Source organism: Mytilus californianus, unplaced genomic scaffold (genome assembly GCF_021869535.1).
Source record: "Mytilus californianus isolate M0D057914Y unplaced genomic scaffold, xbMytCali1.0.p SCAF_7, whole genome shotgun sequence".
Classification (NCBI taxonomy): domain Eukaryota; kingdom Metazoa; phylum Mollusca; class Bivalvia; order Mytilida; family Mytilidae; genus Mytilus; species Mytilus californianus.
The window spans coordinates 53,673,661-53,695,930 of NW_026262723.1; the positions used below are offsets into that span (position 1 = coordinate 53,673,661).

General features: G+C 31.2%; 1 protein-coding gene across 1 annotated transcript in view; it reads right to left on the reverse strand.

Annotated features, from left to right (window-relative positions):
- Window positions 1-14,910, reverse strand: part of LOC127707509 (uncharacterized) — a 38,158-nt gene extending 23,248 nt beyond the window's left edge. Inside the window, exons 1-3 of the mRNA XM_052212087.1 lie at window positions 14,783-14,910; window positions 10,078-10,428; window positions 8,653-8,802 (exon numbers count right to left, since the gene is read on the reverse strand). Coding sequence (XP_052068047.1) covers window positions 8,653-8,802; window positions 10,078-10,414 — 487 coding nt within the window. The 5' untranslated portion in view covers window positions 10,415-10,428; window positions 14,783-14,910. The remainder of the gene's footprint in view (window positions 1-8,652; window positions 8,803-10,077; window positions 10,429-14,782) is intronic.
- Window positions 14,911-22,270: the final 7,360 nt, after the last annotated feature.

Genomic DNA, 22,270 nt, shown 5'->3' on the forward strand with positions numbered 1-22,270 from the left:
TTTTATGATATTGACATGTAATGAAGAAATGGTTATAGTTATCTAGTTCATTGCAATAAGTACATAGGTCATTTTGTGCAATTTTCCACTGGAAAAGCAGCTGTTCATTTGGTAAAATAAAATGCATTAATTTCCATCTGAACATTTTTATTTTATTATCTTTTAGATGAATTTAATAGAGTCTTTAAATTCATTTTTGAGACTTCCATTACCAAAGAGTCTTTCCCATTTAGCAAATCCAATTGGCGTTTCTGTTATAAATTGACCTTGCACTATTTTATATATGTCTTTATTATTGATAGTAAGGATATCAGTATTGTCTCGAAATTTGATTCTAGTTCGGTTAATATGAACATTAGTTTTGAATGATTCTTCTGATTTTAATATGTTGACTCATCGTTTTGGTATGGAATTTTTAATTTTTAAGATTTCTGCAATCCAATTACTTTTTTTTTCAATTTTGAAATAATTTTTTCTTCTGATATCTTCCCCCTTTTATCGATTATGTCATTAATATATAATATATCGCTGTCAATCCAGTTATCAAAGAACAAACATTTTCCTTGAAATTTTATAAATCTATTTCCCCATATTATTTGTTTTCTAATATCTAAATAATTCTCAATTTGATCATGATTAATATTGTTACAATTGTTAACATTTATCCATGTTTTTATCATCTCTTGATAGAAAATTGGTGTTTCGTTCCATGTTTTTTTATCTAGCATTTTTATTTTATTCAAATTTATCTTGAAAATAAGTAAGATTTTGCCAAATTTATTGAGGTATAGCTTTGGTAATACAGCCCAATTTGCATTCCCTGATTGTATTATTTTCATAATCCATTTTATATGTATTGATTTTATATAAGACTCGATATCAATCACATATAAACCCCCCTCTGAAAATTTTTTAGTAATTATTGACCTTTTTATTTTATCTTTTCCTCCATTCCAAATAAATTTATATATTAAATTATTAATATTTTGTAGTTTATCTTTACTTATGATACTATTAGTTGCAATGTAAGTTATATTTGGTAGCAAAAGAGCTTTTACGATTAATATTTTTCCCAATTGGGTTAATCTTCGTTTTGACCATCTATCTACAAGTTTCGCTATTTTATCCATGACTTTTTCCATATTCAGTGTGTCACATTCTTTTCTGTCATAACCAAAGTAAATACCTAAGCTTTTAATTGGTTTATTTGTCCAATTTATATTTTCATATTTATCTTTTGAACTTTTTAATTTTCCTAACCATATCCCCTCTGTTTTATTTCTATTTAGTTTTAATCCTGAAAAGCTGCCAAATGTTTCAATTATACTAAGAGCCAGACTTATTTCTTTTCGTGACTGAAAAAAAAGAGTTGTGTCATCAGCTAATTGACAAATTTTTAAATTACATGATTTTCCATCTAATTTTATTGTTATTCCTTTAAAATCTTTATTACTTCTTAGCCTTATTGCCATTAATTCTACTGTTATGACAAAAAGAAGAGCAGAAATCGGACACCCTTGTCGTATACCACGATATATTTTAAACGGACCTGAAACCCACCCATTATTTAAAATACAGCCTTTAATGCCATTATACATAGTTTCCACCCATCTGATAAAGCCATTTTTAAATCCAAACTTTTTTAGCGTTTCTGTCATAAATGTCCATTCCAAAGAGTCAAAAGCTTTACTAAAATCCAAAAAAAGTATTGCTCCTTCTATATTAAATTTTTCAGAGTAATCTATAATGTCTTGTATTTGTCTAATATTAAAACCTATGTATCTATTGTTGACATATCCAGTTTGATCTAGACTAATTATAGAAGGAAGAACATTTTTCAGTCTCTGTGCCAACACATAAGCTAGTAATTTCGTATCAATATTCAATAATGTTATAGGACGGTAATTATTTAATGAAAAAGGGTCATTCTTTTTAAAAATAAGCGAAATAGCACCTTTCTTTTGAGAATTTGTTAATTCTTTTTTTTCAAAATTATTATTGAAAACCTTGACCATAATATTCTTTAGACTACCCCAAAATTGTCTATAAAATTCTACTGTCAGCCCATCCAGACCAGGGGATTTATTTAATTTCATTTTAAATATTGCATCTGTACATTCAGTTTCTGTTACATTCCCTTCACATTGAATACTATCCGAGTCTTTTAGTTTTTTTGGTATTTCTGTTTCTTTAATATACATTTTAACATCATTATCATTAGGATTAGTTGACTCGTAAAGCTTTTTGTAGTATTTCACTTGTAAATTTAGAATTTTATCTTGGTCAGTTGTCGTAGATCCATTTTCATCATATAATTCAGTTATGATCTTTTTTGTTTAACGACTTTTTTCTAGTCCCAAGAAGTATGCACTATTTTTTCCCCCTTCTTCAAACCATTTTACCCTTGACCTAATTTTTTGCCCTTTAATTTTATCTTTATACAAACCCTCTAACTTATTTTCAACCTTCTCAATTTCTATTTTTAAGTTTTGACTTTTATCAATACCATTATCTATTTCATTATTAAGATTATTCAGTTGTTTTTCTAGAATATTAATTTCATCCTTTTTTAATTTAGCTTTAATTTTACAGTAGTCTAAACTTGCATCCCTTACTTCTATTTTCAAGTTATCCCATAGTATCCCCAGATCATTGCAGTTGAATGAATCTTTTTCATATTTAGATATCAACTTTTTGATTAAAATTGTGTAATCTTCATTATTTAAAACACTTGAATTTAATTTCCAATAGCCTCGTCCCTTATTTCCTCTGTCAGTATTAATTTTTAATGATACCGCATTATGATCAGTTAGTTTTTGGATTATAGGTCTAATGTCACAACTTTTACAATTTTTTTGTACTTCTTTTGATATAAAGAAATAATCAATCCTTGTGGCTTCTGATCTATCTTTTCTACACCAGGTAAATTGTCTTGTGTTTTTATTTTTGATTCTCCAAATATCTAATAATTTGGATGATTTTATCAGCCCTTTCAAACTTGTTACTGGTTTATCAAATTTTTTGGGGGATTTAGTTTTGTTTTTTGTATCAGTCAATGACCAAATATCATTGAAATCGCCCCCAAGGATAGTTTGGCCTAGTCCATTTTTATTTATATAAGATTTAACTTTTTTGAAAAAACTATTTCTTTCTCTTAATCTATTTGGAGCATAGATATTAACTAGTGTGTAGATATTTTCATTAATTTCAATGTTAATTAAGAAAAATCTCCCTTCAGAATCCTTGTGTTCATCTATAATTTTGCATATAAAATTTAACAGTAATTCAAAGTGTACATACACAGAAATTAAGAATATGATCAATGCTTTCTACTGAAATAAATTTAGTTATTAAACATCTACATTTGAACATTTCAATAATGCCTTTAAATTTAATACGTACATACATCCTTATCATTACAGTAACTACAAAATGTTCAAGGTCTGTAAGATTATAAAAAGAGGGTTCATTTCGTTTCTCTTGTTATCTTGAGTACAATGTATACTGGAGTGTCATTCATCATCAATTTAACATAGGTGAAATAATTGTTTTTTTAAATCTATTTTCTATTCCTGTCATTTTCAAGAATCAAGTTTCTATTGCAATGTAAGTACTATATTGGTAGGAACTCCAACAAACCAACTTCATACGATTATGGTGCAATGCCATAAAATCTTTAAGTATCTGTTAAATAACACGACATCTCATATTGATGCATTAGTTCAATCAAAGTTTTTAGGAACCGCGTCATTTACCGTAATCACAAAATTATCCAGCATGTCCGAATGTGTACATAATTGTCAAGGAAATGAAATTTAACGACCTAGCCAAAACATATAAATGAACTAAAATTAAAAAAACATACAAGACTAACAAAGTCCAGAGGCTCCTGACTTGGGATAGGCGCAAAAATGCGGCGGGGTTAAACCTGTTTTTATGAGATCTCAACCCTCCCCCTATACCATTCCATTTTAACTGAACTAGTAAACATTTTTATTTAGGGGCCAGCTGAAGCCCGCCTCCTGGTGCGGGATTTTCTCGCTGTGTTGAAGACCCATTGGTGGCATTCGGTTGTTTTCTGCTCTTTGGTCAGGTTGTTGTCTCTTTGACATATTCCCTATTTCCATTCTCAATTTGAATTAGTCGTCTGCAACTATGACTGAGGTTTACTGCTAACTTTGATAGATATTTTTATAAAGTGTTAACTGCATGAATGTTGAGCGGCAAATATTTCATGCATTTTCAACACTAAGCAAAAATATGATAAAAATAGAAATAAGGCAATGTGGTATGATTTCCAATGAGACAACTATCCACCAAAGTTCAAATGAAGTCGATGTAAGCAATAATAGTCAACATGACGGCCATCAACAATGAACAACCTCATACCGTATAGTCGGCTATAAAAGGCCCCGACATGAAAAAAATGAAACAATTTAATTGAGAAGATCAACGGCATCATTTATAACAAAACAATTTACGAAAAATCAATATGACGGACATGAACAAACGACAACAATTGAACTACAGACTCCTAACTTGGGACAGGTACATAAATAGTACACGTTTCTTGTACTTAAAATTGACTTCTTACTCACTCTTGCAGATTATAATAAATGGATTTGGGTATAATTGATTAGATCTTCAAAATTAGTATTGGTATTTGAAATATTTCTGTCTCGGGATGAAGAGTAATAAACAGTCGAAATGAGCATCGGGTGTTGTAAAATTGGTACTGTTAATGTTAAACATATACCTGTATATATAGTGAAAAAAGTGTGGGTGTACATACACACTTGTTTTTCTCCCATTTATGACGAACACGAACTTATTTTCGTCTGTGATTTTGATTAAATACTTGAATTCATTGCAGATATTCTACAAAATTCTAATAAAAACAAGGCCTTAAATTTAGCAGTGATTCTTGTGTAACTATCAAAAGCTTTCCTTATATCTTTAAAGTAAAAATGCAATGATTCGGACAACTTGCAGGCTATGTATATAAGACATTTCAAAGTTAAGTACGATCGGTAGTACTACATTATCAAGAAATATAACCGCCGTACCAATTTCCAGATGTTGCTGAGTCTCAAAGCATAAATACAGAGAAAAACATTTTGCTTCAAAGACGAATTGCCTGAAACGTAAATTGAAGAAAAAAATTTGATCTGATTATTTTCACAAGAATTGCACTTGTACACCTATTATGCATTTCAATAATAACGAAACCTCAAAACGCACATTCACATTTAGGTTTTGAGTACGCCTAATATGTTTTTACTTATTGTGAAATCTAGTTTGTTTTGCACACAGTCCTATTTCACGATAACATATCTGTTTATTCAATAATGTAACAAAGACTTACAATTTCATTGCATAACAAGTTATTTCATTTACAGATGTTTAAAGACTTATATCCGAATTGTTACCTTGCATTTTTCATTGTCTTTAGTGTGTGTGTTTAATTTATAAAGTTCGTTGTACTCTGTAACTGTTGTTTTTATATACAATATTTCTTTTAATTATATACGCTCTAGTTTATAGGTTACATTTTTCTAAGCATGTAGATATTCGGTATTCAAAAGAGACAAAACATTACCTGATAATTAAGGAGCCCTGTTAGCTATATTGAGCGCACAAAATATTTTTTTCTTTAAAGGTTATTAAGCGGGGCTCCGTAAATATTCGTTGATGGATCCAGGTAAAATAATTTTAAGAAAATGTTTCTGCAAGTGATTAAGGTTTTGAAAAAAAAATATATAAATTTATATAAAGTAAAAAATATATTTGTAAATAAAGTCCATCTAGAAACAATTTTTTTTTATGAACAAAACATATCATTCGTCAAACGTGGAAGTAACAAATGTACAAGCAAAATAAAAGATATGAATAAGTGTAGTACTAGATATTTGTTTTTGTATAAAATGTGTTTGAAATAATCATGGAACACGATATAAGATGACATTTGTGCAATCTGATTCCTTATTGTGTGCTAATTTTTTTAGCTGTCTTATACAAGTAGGGTGCCAAGTGTAAAAGAAGCCTATAGTAAACAAGTTTAACTTAACGGAATAACATACGGCTAAATATATTTGCAAATAATAGGAAAATCATTATATTTTACAATCATGATTATCGTCGTAAAATCCCGTGGTTACGATTTTCTAAATTTCGCGATTTTACAGGTTACAGTAATTTCAAAGCTGAATTGGCATTGATATGACTTAGCAAGCCACTATAGCCACTGAAATATACGTGTCGAGCATGCATGTTGTCTATTTAATAAGGATGGTTTTGTGAAAAGAATACATTTATTGGCAATGCAGTCTATCATTCAGGTTAATAAAATATTTGCTGCGAAAAAGGTATAATATATCAAGCAATTATTATAGGTTACCATGCGACCGTCAAAATAGAGAAAAACTTAAACCATATAGCCAGGTATGAAAGGCCCGGCCATGACAAACTGTGAAACAATTCGAACGAAAAAAAAACTTCCGATTTATGACAAAACATTTAACGAATATGTTTCGAAACTTTGGGCACTTTTTTTTCTGTCTATTGGTGAAAGATGTAGGTTTAAAAAAGGAAAACATAAGAGTGCATTTGCTTAAAGGTTTGGCCTGCTTTACTGATCATGATAACATTGAAATTGAAAGTCTTGAAGAGAATATAGTCATACAAAAAGTATAACACTATCATTTCATGCACCAAATACAGTTGACTAATTGCTTATAGTAACTGAGATACTGACTTAACCACAAAACTTGTTCACTGATCCATATAGTGAGTCGAGGTCAAATGAACCGTAAATGACGAACCTGTAGAAATTGCAATGATACCCTATACTTATAACCCTAAAATTTTCATAAGTAAGTTCACATGACGAAACTACTATTCAGTTTTATAGCAGTCGCTGAACCGTGGAAATGAGGTCAAGGACAATGATCATATGACAGACAAAAACTTCGCAACGCATCTGTATACAAGGTATAAAGCATCCAGGTACTCTACCCACGAATTATAAAGCTATGCAAATACTTAATAGTTTACACCGTTTCCGCCCCCACCGTCGGATAAAATTCTCTATTTTTGTTTTCATTCTGCGACTTGCGTCGCAATAATAAAGTATTACAACAATATCGAACTCAAAGGCAAATTCAAAAAGAGAGAGTCTCTAAAAAATGAAAAAAAAAATAAAATCAAACGCTATCAATCAACAGAACATGTAAAAACAACTGCCATATTCCTGACTTGGTACATACATTTTCCGGAGAAAAGAGTGTGTTAAACCTGGCTATATAGCTAGATAAACCTCCCATTGTATGTCAGTTGTTTATAGTTCCCCGTAGTATTAAATTTGAAAAAAATTGGGTGCGCAACCCAAACATGCATAAAACAGACGAGACAACAAATCAAACTGTCTCTGAACTAGACGTGGGAGGCTGACTTTCAATCTGTCAGTAGAAAACAACTTCTACTATTAGTTTTGAAAATTTTTCTATATATGTTGTCTGCAAGTGTTAAATGTTGTAAAATACATTGCTGCTGTACAGAATCCTCTTCCTGTAGATATTTATTAATTACAGGTCAATTATAAAACCAGTTTCAGCTCAATAAGTCCTATTAATGTGTAAGATGGAGTGATTTACTTGTTTCTAATAAACATATTGCTTTCATAACTTTGACTCTCCCCCGTTTTCACCATTCGCAGCACTTCACATTTCCGTAAAGCAAATATATACTAAAAACTGCTGTTTCAATCGATTAACGTTCATATTACACAAGTTTTGGAAGAATGTACAAATGTAGGTGCTTCCACACTCGATCGCAAAAAGAAACTTAGATATTTACCCAGAAACTGACTAACACCTTTTATCAAACGACGGGAGACACAACAATTTTTAGGGGCAACTTACAAAATGTTAATATATAAAAAAAATCATCTATATATTTCACTTGTTCACAAATTCCAAATGTTAAATTATAATGAGCAAGGTCACTGTTATTAATAGCGTATTGAAAATTGTACATGTACAGCCTATAAGTATACATGTCAATATCGGGTTATATTTGGCAACATCAATATCAAATTGGTCCTCAATATAGGAACTATACAAATAATTATACGAATTAAGTTTGCTCCTACCACATGTATGTCGGTGCGACAAACTGTCTAAATGTGACTATACGTTTTCCCTGAAATTTAAGATTTGACCTTTGACCCAAATTTAAGAAAAACACGTTTGAAGATAACGACGGTTGTCGATATTTATCGATATTTCGATTATTTCGTTAACCCAACCCGCATAAATTCGTTGACCGGGCACCCTATTATATAGGATTATCTTCATCCGTCTAGGAAAAGGCAGTAATGAACTTTTTTCTCTCAAAGATTTGGCAAAAACAGTTACTGAGTGTACCTTCTTTACATTATGAGACATTTTCACACTCTTACACCAATAAAAAAGAGGTGGAAAATACAATGGGACATTCAAAACTCATAAGTTGAAGAAAAACTGCCAACGTCATTGAAATAAAACATATGTTTGTTCGATTTTCATAATAACATATTAAATACTTAGTCTTATGAAAGGAACATGATTATTCACAGGTGGTTCAACACGACATTGGTATTTATGAAATACAAACCTGATGCAGTTGTATGATCATCATTGGGTCCAATGCTTGTGGTATCGCCCTGTACAATATTCCAGGAAAAATAGTATTCGTAGTCGTATAATGCATTACTCAGACCACACGTGCTAAGTTGCTCAAAAGTGCATATTATTTTACTGCGTTCTAAAATAAATAAACGAAAATGTTGATCTCGATAAGGAAATTCCATACTTAGATGTTCCAAAAGTTAACAAATGAATACAGAGTGGATTCTTTTTCAGATTTATCACGATTTTCATGACTAACTTCCTCTCACAAATACTGTCGATCCCTCATTTTTTAAGATGAGATTTTTTAAAAACTTTAAAGAATATATTTCTAAATTTCTTTGAGAGGCAATATTCAATCAACAGATGTGGCTACCTTACCTAATTTTCTGTAGAGGGCTTCCAATATTGTGTGCCATCTTTAATCTCCTTGCTTAAGTTGATATGATTTGTATATTTGTTTTATTTTCACGAATGGTATAAATTGGCAAGATACATTTTTTGGGGTACGTAAGACTGGATTCAGCCCACCACATTTGTGCCTTTACCGTACCCTGACAAATGTTGTTTGCTTTTGTTTTAACATTCGTTTTTTTTCTCTCTCTCGGAATAGATGGGTGTTGGTAGGATCTTTTGTACTATCCAATATTTAAGGACATTACTGTTCTACTGTTTATGGATCATGTAACTTTTGTTTCAGTATACACGTTTGTAAGCTAATGTGTTAACAACTGTATAATATTATCAAACACAATAGAAATCCTAGTAAATTACAAATTGAAACTTACATTATTCTCTAAAAGCTAAATCTGTGTAAAAACATTTAAAGTACTAATTTCATTGAAACGAGGTTTGTATTTCGAAAATATTGTCTCCTTAGAGATGCTCGAGGTCAAATATTTGAAAGTACAAAACCTACTACAAACGTTATAGAGCCGATAACTCCACAGCTACTTGTCTCTGAAATTCGTTTCAGTTATTCCTTGAATAAATCAAAAGGTACTCAATTCCCTTTTTAGAAAAATGACACTCGGTCGCAAACTTTCGCTGTATTTCCATTCAGCGGGTGTCTATCCCATTAAAACTTGATATGTCGTAAATCTACATTGACTTACCTACAAAATGATGTAAGACACACTTTTTGCCGTTGTCGGCATCATTCGTAGCAGGCCTTCGACATAGGGCACCGTAAATTATTTCGTCTGTTCGCAGTGAAATGACATTTTAAAGTCTTATTTTCAAGTATATGTAAGCATATATCAAAGTATGGTGGTAATCTTATTCGTCTACTTTCGTTTTTTGTCATTGTGTTTTTCTTCGACATATGATTTGTATAGTCCGTTTTTGGTATCGTTGAAATCTTTTTTTACATCATTAATAGTTCAGAACAAACAGAAATAAGCATATTTACCTGTACAATGTCCCTCTTCAACATAAATATCATCAATAGCTATATATCCTCTTGGGCGGAAATTAGGATCTTTTAATTTTCCTTCAATTACAATTTGATAATATTCGTATGGATGTAGATCTACATTAGCCTGGTTCCATTGTTTGTCCTGATTACCCGTTATCGTCCAAATGTTATCCATCGACTTTTTCAGTTTCTGATACACATTTAAAGTTCCAATTTGATCACCATACATATGATACCAAAAACGTAAGCACTGACTTTGTTTACGAACGATTGGTTTACTTATAAGTTGTGCTTTATCGTTTCTACTTTTACCATTTGCTTCAATATACATATAGAAACCATAATCTGCAAATTACACAAATGAAATTACACATCATGAAAGAACAATCAATGTTAAACGGAGTATACAATCATACAAAAATCTACGAAAGGACATGTAAACATGTCTCGTTCCAACCCATATTATGTCTATGCTTTGATAGATTTCATTAATAATAACAAAATTGATTTTGTTGAAACAGGTTGACTGTGAACGTGCTTACACGATTTTCATTTTTTTAATCGGTAAACATTTTCTTTTTCTAATAAATACTTAACGATCCCAAGTGTGATAACTTGTATGATATGAAAAAAAAAAAACCATTAAGCATTGGCCATTTTTACATACGATTGGATTACTAAATGTATCGTCTTATTTTTACCATTTGCTTCAATAAACATAAAAAAAAATATCACCTGCAAATTACATATTTAAAAATATACATCATGCATGAACCTCAAAAGCTCATCACCCCAACAGGCGTATGCTTTGTTGAAATTCCTTTAAATTAAAAGAATTATGGGGATATTTCTTGCCATACTACTAGCTGACGACATAAATAGAATAAAAAAAATTGGATGCTCTGTCAGTTTTTAATGTTATCTATTGCAAAACTTCTTTCGCTGTGTATTTCTTTAGTTAAAAGGGCATTAGCTACGAGAAATAAAATAAAAAAATAAAATGTGATTTTTTTTTTCAATCATAAACAATCAATAAAAGTGAAATAGTGAAATAATAATTCGCTTTTAGCAGCCAGATTGGTTCAATTTTATCAAAATAAGAAACATCGATGATGAAGTATTCACTTGCAGGTGACTAGTTCGACCTCATTAAATCCGTATTCATGTGACCTTTAATTAACCCCTTAGCTAGAGATGGGTTACGCATGCACGGATAGCATTTTTATTGACAATATCAAATAAGAAAAAAGAATATTTTTTAGATGAAACCCTACTAGTAACCTTACTTTGACATCTTTATTCAAACTTTGACAAGTGAGTAGATTTTACAAATGTCAAAGTTCCCGTTTTGCATATTCCCGTTAATTGCATGTTCTAGCATGGACCGTAGCTTTTACATAGGTCAAGCAAGGTTGGCCGTATCGTGCATTCTTATTATAAAAATACATAATACTCATTGTATGCAGTTGTCAATATGGACGGGTATGAGACGGACGACATTTTGAGTCAGACGTTGGATTAGGCAGAAGAGACTGAAGATAACGCAATATTTATACCCCAAAGTACTTATCAGTCTAATGAAGGTAATCATAAAATTTAATGTATTTTACATGTTTTATCAAAAAAAGCCCCATCCCCTTCCCAATATTAATTAAACTTTAATATTCGAACATACTGTGGAAAAGGTGTGTCTGGATTAGAAACCCGACGACCGGACAAGCTTAACATACACAAATACAGATTACATATGTAGGAACGCCCTTTTTTGGGGCCAGCCACCACAATAATCGCAAACTCTACTCGGTGCCATCGCTTGTCTTCAGCAATTCAAACATTAATATTTGTTTTATGATTATGACTTAGTCTAAATGATTACTATAAGCTGTATTTTCAAAGTGCAACCTATAGGACACTTTATAAATTCAGCTGTTTTACAAATCACGCCTCTTTTCGAAAGACATAATACTACTCATAGATATTTCCCATATATGAGATGAAACATAGAGATCATATATGGGAACCTGTACGTAAACAAAATATCTATGAGTAGTATTATGTCTTTCGAAAAGAGGCGTGATTTGTAAAACAGCTGAATTTATAAAGTGTCCTATAGGTTGCACTTTGAAAATACAGCTGTTTCTCAAACCACGCCTCTTTTGTGGAGATATAGAATATTCATAGATAATTAATTTTGTTTACATACTGGTTCCCAGTTATGATCTCTAAGTTTCATCTCATAGAGACATAAATTGGGAATGTTACAAGTAAATATACATATGCATATTGTCTATATAGAAATCTGTGGTAATCCTACAGTCAAGGTTGGGATAGTTAAGAAATTTAGTGTATTTGACCTTTGAAAAAATTGTAGTGCATATGCACTTTCCATCCTAGGATATGATTTTTTTTTCAAAACTTCATAGTAAAAGTGGTACAGTTTTAGCCGTAAAAGGAGTTCCTATGGGAAATTGCATTGTCAATATTTACAGAAATGCAACCTATATTGGGTGAAAAAGAGAACATACAGAATTTAACCAAATTTGGTTTATCTCACAGATTTTAAAGCAATTAACTCAAATATGAAGTTTTATAAATATTTCATGAAGATTGAGAAAATCCTGGGCTTTAACTATGATGACTCAGCATAAATTCACAGTTTTACAGTATGCACAGTTTACTTAAAGCCCTGAATGCAAAATAAATTCATAATATATGCATATTTGTAAGTTAAATTGTTTAGAAGTGCCTATATTTACTCGTCGCAGTCATTGAAACTCATAGATCCTTCCTGAATATTATTGGTGGGGTGTTTTTGTCCTGTCGATAACCCAAAAGTAAGCCGTAACGCCTAAATCTGCTTTTTTGTCACCGCGGCATAAAAAATACAAGCTAGAAATACAAAAATATCTCAACAAAACTTACAATAGTGTGTTCTATCCTGATTATGTACTAAATATTCCACGTTGCTAGAAACAGCAGAATAATTTAGGAAATTTGAGGCAGCCCAGGGGCAAAAAACAGAGAAAATTGCCTACCCCCCTGGGTCATAAAACAAATAATTTTACTTGTAAATGCTATGATTTTATGATTTTAAAGGTCTTTATATAGAAAACAATAACTGTGCTTGGAAGTTATGCAAAAATTAGATGTTAGCAGTCACTTCTATAAAATTTTAAGTGAATTTATACATCAGACTGGTATCTGCATACATACAACTATTGCAAATATGGCTTTGGTTTAACACTTCTAGCTCATATATTAGCTGAATTATGTCAGATTTATGGTTAGAGATGATACTGTTGTGACAAGAATTCTAAACTGACCATTTAAGGCAGAAATTGTGAACTTTCATTGACAAATAGGCATACAGTAAAATGTGGACTGGAGACACAGGCAGGATTTGATACTTTATATAATCTTGAATGTTGGAATTATTGACTGCTAAACATAACATTTACAGTATTCTGAAATGCTTTCAATATGTTATCAGAACAGTTTTAAACAGGTTCTAGGCATTTCATGTCAGAAAACATGCAAATAGGGTAAGCTAGCAATAATTAAAGTCTTATTTTCAAATTCTTTAAAAAACTGAAACAGGGGAGGGGGTATCAAATGAACAGTTAAAGAAAACTTAGAGTTTATGCAGTGATTTCTTTAAGACTATAATTCTGATAAATAAGTATTAATGTGAGAAATAGTGTTTTTAGAGAGTTTTCTATTGGAATAAATGTTTGTATAGGTTGCACTTTGTAAATACAGCTGTTTCTCACACCACGCCTCTTTTGGGGAGATATAGAATATTCATAGATAATTAATTTTGTTTACATACTGGTTCCCAGTTATGATCTCTAGGTTTCATCTCATAGAGACATAACTTGGGAATGTTACCAGTAAATATACATATTCAATTGTCTATAAAGAAATCTGTGGTAATCCTACAGTCAAGGTAGGGATAGTTAAGAAATTTAGTGTTAGTTTAAACTCTTAGAAGTTCGGGGCATATAAACGTTGAAAATATGCCACACAGCCCTATATTTTGACCTTTGTAAAAAAATTGTAGTGCATATGAACTTTCCATTCTAGGATATGATTTTTTTCAAAACTTCATAGTAAAAGTGGTACAGTTTTAGCCGTAAAAGGAGTTTCTATGGGAAATTGTTTTGTCAATATTTACAGAAATGCAACCTATAGACATTTCATAAAGATTATTTTCATTTGAAATAACATTTTTTCATGTCAACTGAAATTAAATATGATTAGGTTTGACCGGCTGTATTTCGAAATTTTTAGTTATAATCACATTTCGAAATATCTAAGATTACACATTTGTTCCGTTATAAATTATTAAAGGTATGTTCGTCCTACCAATTTGTCGCAATAAAAATCAAATCTTGACTTTTTTGAAGAGATTAAAATTCTAATAAGGTGTTTAGTCCTATAAAACTAATTAAATTTCTTAATGGAACTTTTTTTTTCGTTATCAAGCAACATTCACGATTAAGGTCATCTAAATGCCACTCATTACAATGTACACACCATTCAATTTCCATAAACAACTGTTGCGTAAATCATCCTAGTTGGTGACATCTTGGGAAAATTTGCCGTGTGCATATTAAACAGAATCATACGTTTTTTTTTAATAAATTACAGTATATTCATTTTAGCTAAATACCCTTAATAAGTGATAAGAAGCATTCACCTGAGTTCGTCGTATGATCCGACAAAGGTCCTGTATTCCACGAAAGGGTCTTTCCAGAGTTATGTGTCCAGTTAAAATCATCTTCTGACCCTTGGTACCAATTGCACAACGATTTTTTTTCAAAACTGCAGTCTAAACTTTCAGGTGCTTTATATATATAAAAAAAGAAATGTTATATGGTTGTTCGGTATAGATTTATTAGATAATATTCTCTTGAAATACAATATCCTTAAGGTTGGGTCAGGTTAAGTAACCTCCGACCGAATAGTTATATACTAGTACAATCAATGTTGTAAAACATGATACATTAAAAAATATATACATGTACGTTCAAAGCCGACAGTTGGACTGGTGACACCAGCAAAACCTATCGCATGGTAAGAAATTCGGTATCAAACACTAAATCCAAATCACAAGAGATAATCGAACCATTGAAAATACGTAAAAAGGTGACTGCAGTTTTCAACTTCGATGTGTCGATATTGTTTCAATACGAAATTACGCTTGCATGTTCCATCAGACATGAAGCATAGAAAGTTTGATCTAAAATCTACTAAAATTATTAACTTTCACATATTTTTACTTACAAAATTATAAGATTAGGTATGAAAGCGTTCCTCTGACCACTCATAGGCTCCAATTGCTTCATCGTATGTACATGTTTAAACGTTTCATCTCACAATATATTTCCCCTTTTTATGTCATTATGTAATGTTTATAGCTCTTTATATTATGGTTTCATTTAGATGGAATCGGAACCACATATCCCATGTAAAGTGTTATGGTATAATAATTCTTATATGATTTGCATATCTACAAATACTTGAATATGATTGGTCCGTTTGAACTTTTTATTTGGTTTACACTTCCATATACCATAACGAGATGCAGAATATCAACATTATTATTTTTTGTGTACTTTCGGAAAATGTCGATTTCACTATGATCTATTCATGCGCGATATGAAACACATGCATTATATCTTGGGGTTCCAAGAAATTCAAATTGAAGAAAAAAAAACTACAGCACTGTTATTCCTATTCTAATACATAACAAACAAAAATATTCATTAAAACTTGGAAAAATGTATAAAATCAAAATAAGATAACACTCCGCAAAATTTCATGAATAATCTTGGCGCATTAACGTCATGGTTATACGAATGAAAACACTAAAGCTGAATATTCCGTTACTAGTACGCTTCAAATTCATATAATGTCTCTTAAAATAAGGTTTTCTAGGTTGGTGTTGTTTCATTTTCACTTCTATTGCACTAATCAAACATTTATGGATTTGAGCAAGTCAATATGGCGGTTCACTCCTTAGTAACGAAATGTCACCTCGGAATTTGACGACTAACACCAAATTGTTACTTAAAAATTGCAAAATGGCTTTGGACTTTTTTCAGTTTGTGAATTAATCGCTCTAGTTTACACATCAATAACCTCTAGAAAAATATGTATTCAATCCTATAATAAAAGAGAGGCAAAAGACAACGAGAAAAATTCAAAAAGTTTAAGAGAAAATGACAACCCCATTATAAAATACGAGAAACGTCAAAAAAAAGATAAAAAAAGTTCATAAAACACAACGTAGGAAACAAGTCTAAGCAACACGAACTCCACCAAAAACCTGATCTTGCGCAATGCCAAAATATATGTTTAGACAGGACGATGGACTGCAAAATGTTCATATACAGCTGTATATCAATAGTATTTAGTTATGTTTTAATTTATTTACAACAAAATCAATGTTTGTACGATAAAAACAATATTCAAAGATCTTATAACAGTGTTTAATTGACAACCTTTATGATAATAGATATAGGAAGATGTGGTATGAGTGCCAATGAGACAACTCTCCATCCAAGTTACAATTTATAAAAGTAAACGATTATAGGTCAAGGTACGGCCTTCAACACGGAGCATTGGCTCACACCGAACAGCAAGCTATAAAGGGCCCCAAAAAATTACTAGTGTAAAACCATTCAAACGGAAAAACCAACGATCTAATCTATATAAAAACGAGAAACGAGAAACACGTATGAACTACATAAACAGACGATAACTACTGTAATCAGATTCCTGACTTAGGACAGGTGCAAACATTTGCAGCGGGATTAAACGTTTTAATGGTACCAAACCTTCTCCCTTTTCTGAAACAATAGTATAACATCACAACATAGAAAAATACACTATAATATATCAATTGGAAGGCTTAACTCAATCAAAAAACGTAAATTAACACACAATGAACGAATAAATTTGACCTGTGACACCTAAATGCAAATACACAGTTAATAAAAAATTACAAGGGATAAATAATTAAAGTCAAAAGTAAATAAACAGGTTTAAACAAAGTTAAAGTATGATATCACTGTGAAATTTCAAACTATTTTTAGAAAATCATCACTTTAGTTTATTTTAAGGATCGAAAAGTTTCACGGATCGTAAATAAAGTTACGGTCTCTATAAACAACATTACCGTTAGAATTAGGATGTGATATCCAGTTTTCTACAGGTACAGCCAAACAATTAAACCAAATATTTGTGTCTATGAAAGATTTTAATAAATGTATTCAATAATCTGCGGTTGCGAAACCCCATACTTATTAATTTACTAGTGAAACATAGATTACGTTCATTGAAATCTAAAGTATCACTACAGACACAGACAAAGCGACGAGTAGTGATACATAAACACCAGAAGTTCGGTCCAAAAGAACATCACCATCCACACAAGGCAAATTAAAAAAAAAGAGAACGTAACATCGGCCCGCCTGTCGTAAAGTATTGTATAGAGTTTCCAGTGTGAAACTTGAATATCTTAATCTAGAAAAAGACAATTATGGCTATTTATATTTTTTTAAATAAAGTTCCTGTATATTTAAAAAAGAATTTCTACTTATTTAACGAAAAAATATCATCAAGATAACGATAAGTGTTGTTGAAGATATCAATTAAATAGAATTTAAATACATCTTTACTGCGTTTGGCCTTAAAATATAATTCAAAACAATACATGAACAAGTCTGTTATCAAAGTGGCGCAATTAATGCTTCTAAGAATACTTACAATCTGTCGATGAATTTTATTGCCGGAACGCACATACATGTTGTGAAACAGAAATTTCATACTTTTAAGAATCTCATTACAACTCCTTATATCTAGCAAATTAACTCTTTCATTACAAAAGAAGGGTTTTTATGATTTGCAGCAAATGAAATTGCAATAAGATTTTTAAAACGACTATGTAATTAGATTGGAAAATGTTTGCCTGAAAAGATTGTGCGCAAATGTAGTGAAAAGAGTCGACAAGTCAAAAGTGTCAACCGAGTTAAAAGGTTGTCTACATTAATAAAATAGTTAATTCCATCATTTTCATATGCTTTATTACAAACGATAACTATGTGAAATCAGATAGGGAACTAGTTAATAGCAGTTGTTTTGTGTAATTTACGAAACTAAGACAAAGTTCAAATGTTCAATGGAGGCCTGAACCTGAGATGTGTTAATTATATGATTATTTACTATTTTACTACAAATGGAAGACTCGGATCTGATTCTAGAAGAATTTATAATTTCATTGGGTGGACGTTTAGTCTCCGACGCTTTCATCAGCCCAGTATCCAGTACTTCAGTATTGGCATGAGAATACGATTAGTGTTTTGGTTGAAATTTTATGTTATAAAAATTTTGAAAATCATTTTAACATGAGGAATATATCTCCTTCATACAAAGCACTATTCCTTGTCTTAATTTGGCTATACTTTAGGTGGTTTGATTAGCTCTTCAACATTCAATAAGGTTATCGATTTTGAAATATTGTGGCCTCAAGCATCACTGAAGAGGTATTAATTGTCGAAATACGCATCTGGTACAGTCAAATTGGTACCGTGTATGTCATTTATTCTCAAGTGCTTATGTGTAGTATTTACGCCCAGCACCACCACATAGTACGAACAAATAACACTTTGCAAGTACTAGAAGTTTGTTTCTTATTCTTGAAATCAGCGTATTATGTGCACTATTAGTAATTTCTATATTATTGTCAAAATGTGAAATTCGAATATCCACAATAATCATACATTATTAATTTATTATCAAGAGATGTTGTTATACGATTTTACAATAGGATGAAAAAACGTTTGTAATTACCTAACGACAATGTTTTCAGTCGTTTTGGATGGAGGAGAATATGTTGGTAATTTTTTCAGAATTTTTCTTAACTTCTCGATCTTGAACGATGTTGAGGTCCACGTAATAATATGGCTAGAGGAATCGTATCTAAAATTCGATGATTCACAGTCGCAAGTTGAAGGATCATTATTTTTCTATATAACTGATGTTTCTATAGATAAGATATTTTTATTCCAATTAAAGGGCCAATGAAGAGCAAAGTAATTTAGTTCAATGATTTTGATAATTGACACAATAAATAATTTTGATAATCATATATAAATATGAATATAATCATCTCAACTCAGTTGTAAATGACGTATAATTAGAAATGAAACTTCTCCTGGTTTTATTTCCGTAGGTTTACTAAAAAATAGGTGGTTCTATGTTATCAAAATAGAGAGGTTATCAATTTTAATGGTTGACCTTGAAAATACAACATAAGTTCATAAACTCAATACCCTATTAAAATAGTTAATTTCAAGAAAATATCGTTTATGATCAGGTGTATTGATACTTTGGAACAGCCCATGATGACAAAACGCTGTGATTATACGCGCACAGTCGCGGATTGTTGGGCTGAAAAACGAAATTGTATAAGTCTCCTTGAAAATATCTTTTTTTTCAGATATCTAATTGGTTTTAAAATTTGCACGATAATTGATACATAACATTGTTTAGTATTCCCTTATTTTATACTTTTCTTTGACTGTAAATACTATTTTACACTATTTCCGTTCAGAGTGATGATATCTGAATGAAGTACAAAATTATATACAAAATTAAATAGAAGCTCTAACTGACGATGGTACATTATATCTTATTTTATATTTAGTAATAAAGTATTAACTGTTTAAGTTGATTTCAGCAATGGTTTGCTGTTTTCTTTGTCAAACTACACAAACCCAACAGCTGTTAAATTATATTTAATGTATTTATCGGCGTTATCTCTAAGTATCAATTTTGTGTATAATGTAGGTGATATCAATAGACAATTCCTTATTTTTGATGCAATCACTTTTAGTTGGCCTTTTAGCACCAAAGTCTTTGGTTTGGTGACCTTCATATATGTGTAAGTATATATTTGAATGTTTATAGGTCACATTAAAGTCTCGCTGGTAAACATACTACACAAATGAACCCTATATCTCCTGGTAATTTCAAGTAGCTGACACTAAACTGTAATAGCTAAGTGCGAGCGAGAATAAGACGATGTTGAAATATCTTCGTGAAAATGTTATTTTATTATACTATAGTAATCTTTGGGGTTGTCTGAGAACTCGCTATTGTTATTGACCTCTCTGTGAAAGAATCATACTTCATGCATATGAATCAAGACAAACTGATGCAACATAGAGGGGAAATATACCAAACATTGCAACCTCATGAGTCAAAAAACGCCATGGCAAAATCGAAGAACTACCAAAAGAGAAACAATAGTATACAAAACAAAACATAGATAATTTAAAAAACTGAGCAACATGAGCCCCACTATAAACCAGGGGTAAACTCAAGTGCTCCGGAAGGGTAAGCAGATCCTGCTCCACATGTGTCATCCGTTGTGTTGCTCATGTGAGTACACACACGGTGACGAGTCTAATTCTGTAAGTCACATTCGAGAAAAAAAGGACTGGATTGTGGTTACGACAATTGGAACATATCCGTCGTCATCTGTGAAACAGATATTTCAGAACGATCAACCAAATCGTGATAGCGGCCGCAAATATTCGAAGTGATGACTTCAATTTTTCCACTTTGAACTCTAAATGTAATAGCTTCCTTGTGAGCAGCAACCCTCTATCAAGGAAATCATGATTGGAAATGCAAGCTCTCAAATATCGTATGAACTGGGAGTTACATACTTTCCAAAATGAATTAATACATATGTGTATGTATAAACGCTCACTATGTCAAGCATCAGACCAAATGAAGTTGTGTGACTGTAAAATGCTATGTTTATCCCCTACTGTGTTATCCTTTCATCTGTTTGGTATTCAACCGACGTTTATAGACTTGAACTTACCTACCACCAAATCAAATCTTCTAAGTAGAAAATAAGGGACTAAGCTAGAATTTTAGGCATGAGTTCTTATGAGTATTTCCTAATGTGTGGTTGACAGCAATACTTTTATATAAAACATGTTTGTCAAAAGGATGTATTTCACCTTTTCCCGTTGGACACATATGTCGCCTTATGCATTTAAAACATTAACTTTCAAGTAATATACATGTGTACATTGTTTTGTTTATGTATAACAAAAACACATTTAAACCTGAACTTGTAACACATGTCTCCGTAGATTTTACACTGCCTCATATGATCAATCACTCAATCTCCAATGTCAGAATACTTTGCATGTAATAACTGTTTGAAATAGACGATAGATTAGAGACGGTACCGTAGAAATGCCAACCTTAATACGTAAATGTTAGGTAACAAAGAGCACACACAATCATCAATTTAAGAATGAATCAATCGACACATTTAAGCCATTTCACATTGTTCGTCTTGTTTTAGTAAAATATATCATAGTTTGACAATATATCTTAGTGAGTGTATGACTTAAAACTTCTTTGAATTCTTTATGTTGATTTGATACATTTTTCATCTCTTTGATGGTAAAAACTGTAGGGTCGGTGTTACAGATTGCCTTATATGGTTAGCCGTTTTGACATACATGTTCTTACTTGGGCTATGATGTTTCTTGATTTTGAATTGGAACAGGAACACTTTAAAGAATATTTGCATTTCACTGATTTCCTAACAGTATTTTCAGTTCACGTAAATTTCATTATTGAATCACAAAGAATTGCATCAAGTTGACAATGAACTGAGATATTCCTGCAAAATATGTCCAATAAGTTATTCAACTAACTGTTAGAAAGGTTTTCTTTATATTGATTAACAGTTTCATTTACATTCATAATAATTCTTGTTGAAATTTTGTATAGATTGTAGGGTAGGAGCTAACCTATAATCTCCTCTGAACAGCGATGGGCGGAAGCTTTTTATTCTACTGAAAGTAATAAAACATACCGGATACAACCCAAAATATTTAGTGATAATATATATAATCAGTACATTATAATGATTAAGAAAAACGAACATGAAGGGACTACGGTAACTGCAACTTTTAGACAACAAAGTTTCCAGTGTAGCGTGATCGTGCCTTAAAGAATCTGACTTCGTTCCTTAAGTAGTATCGATGTCTTATAATGACATTTAAAAAGAAAGAAAGACCCATTTCAAAGACAACGTTGACGTTATTTTCAAAACTATATCATAAATATTAAATGCATATGAACTAAA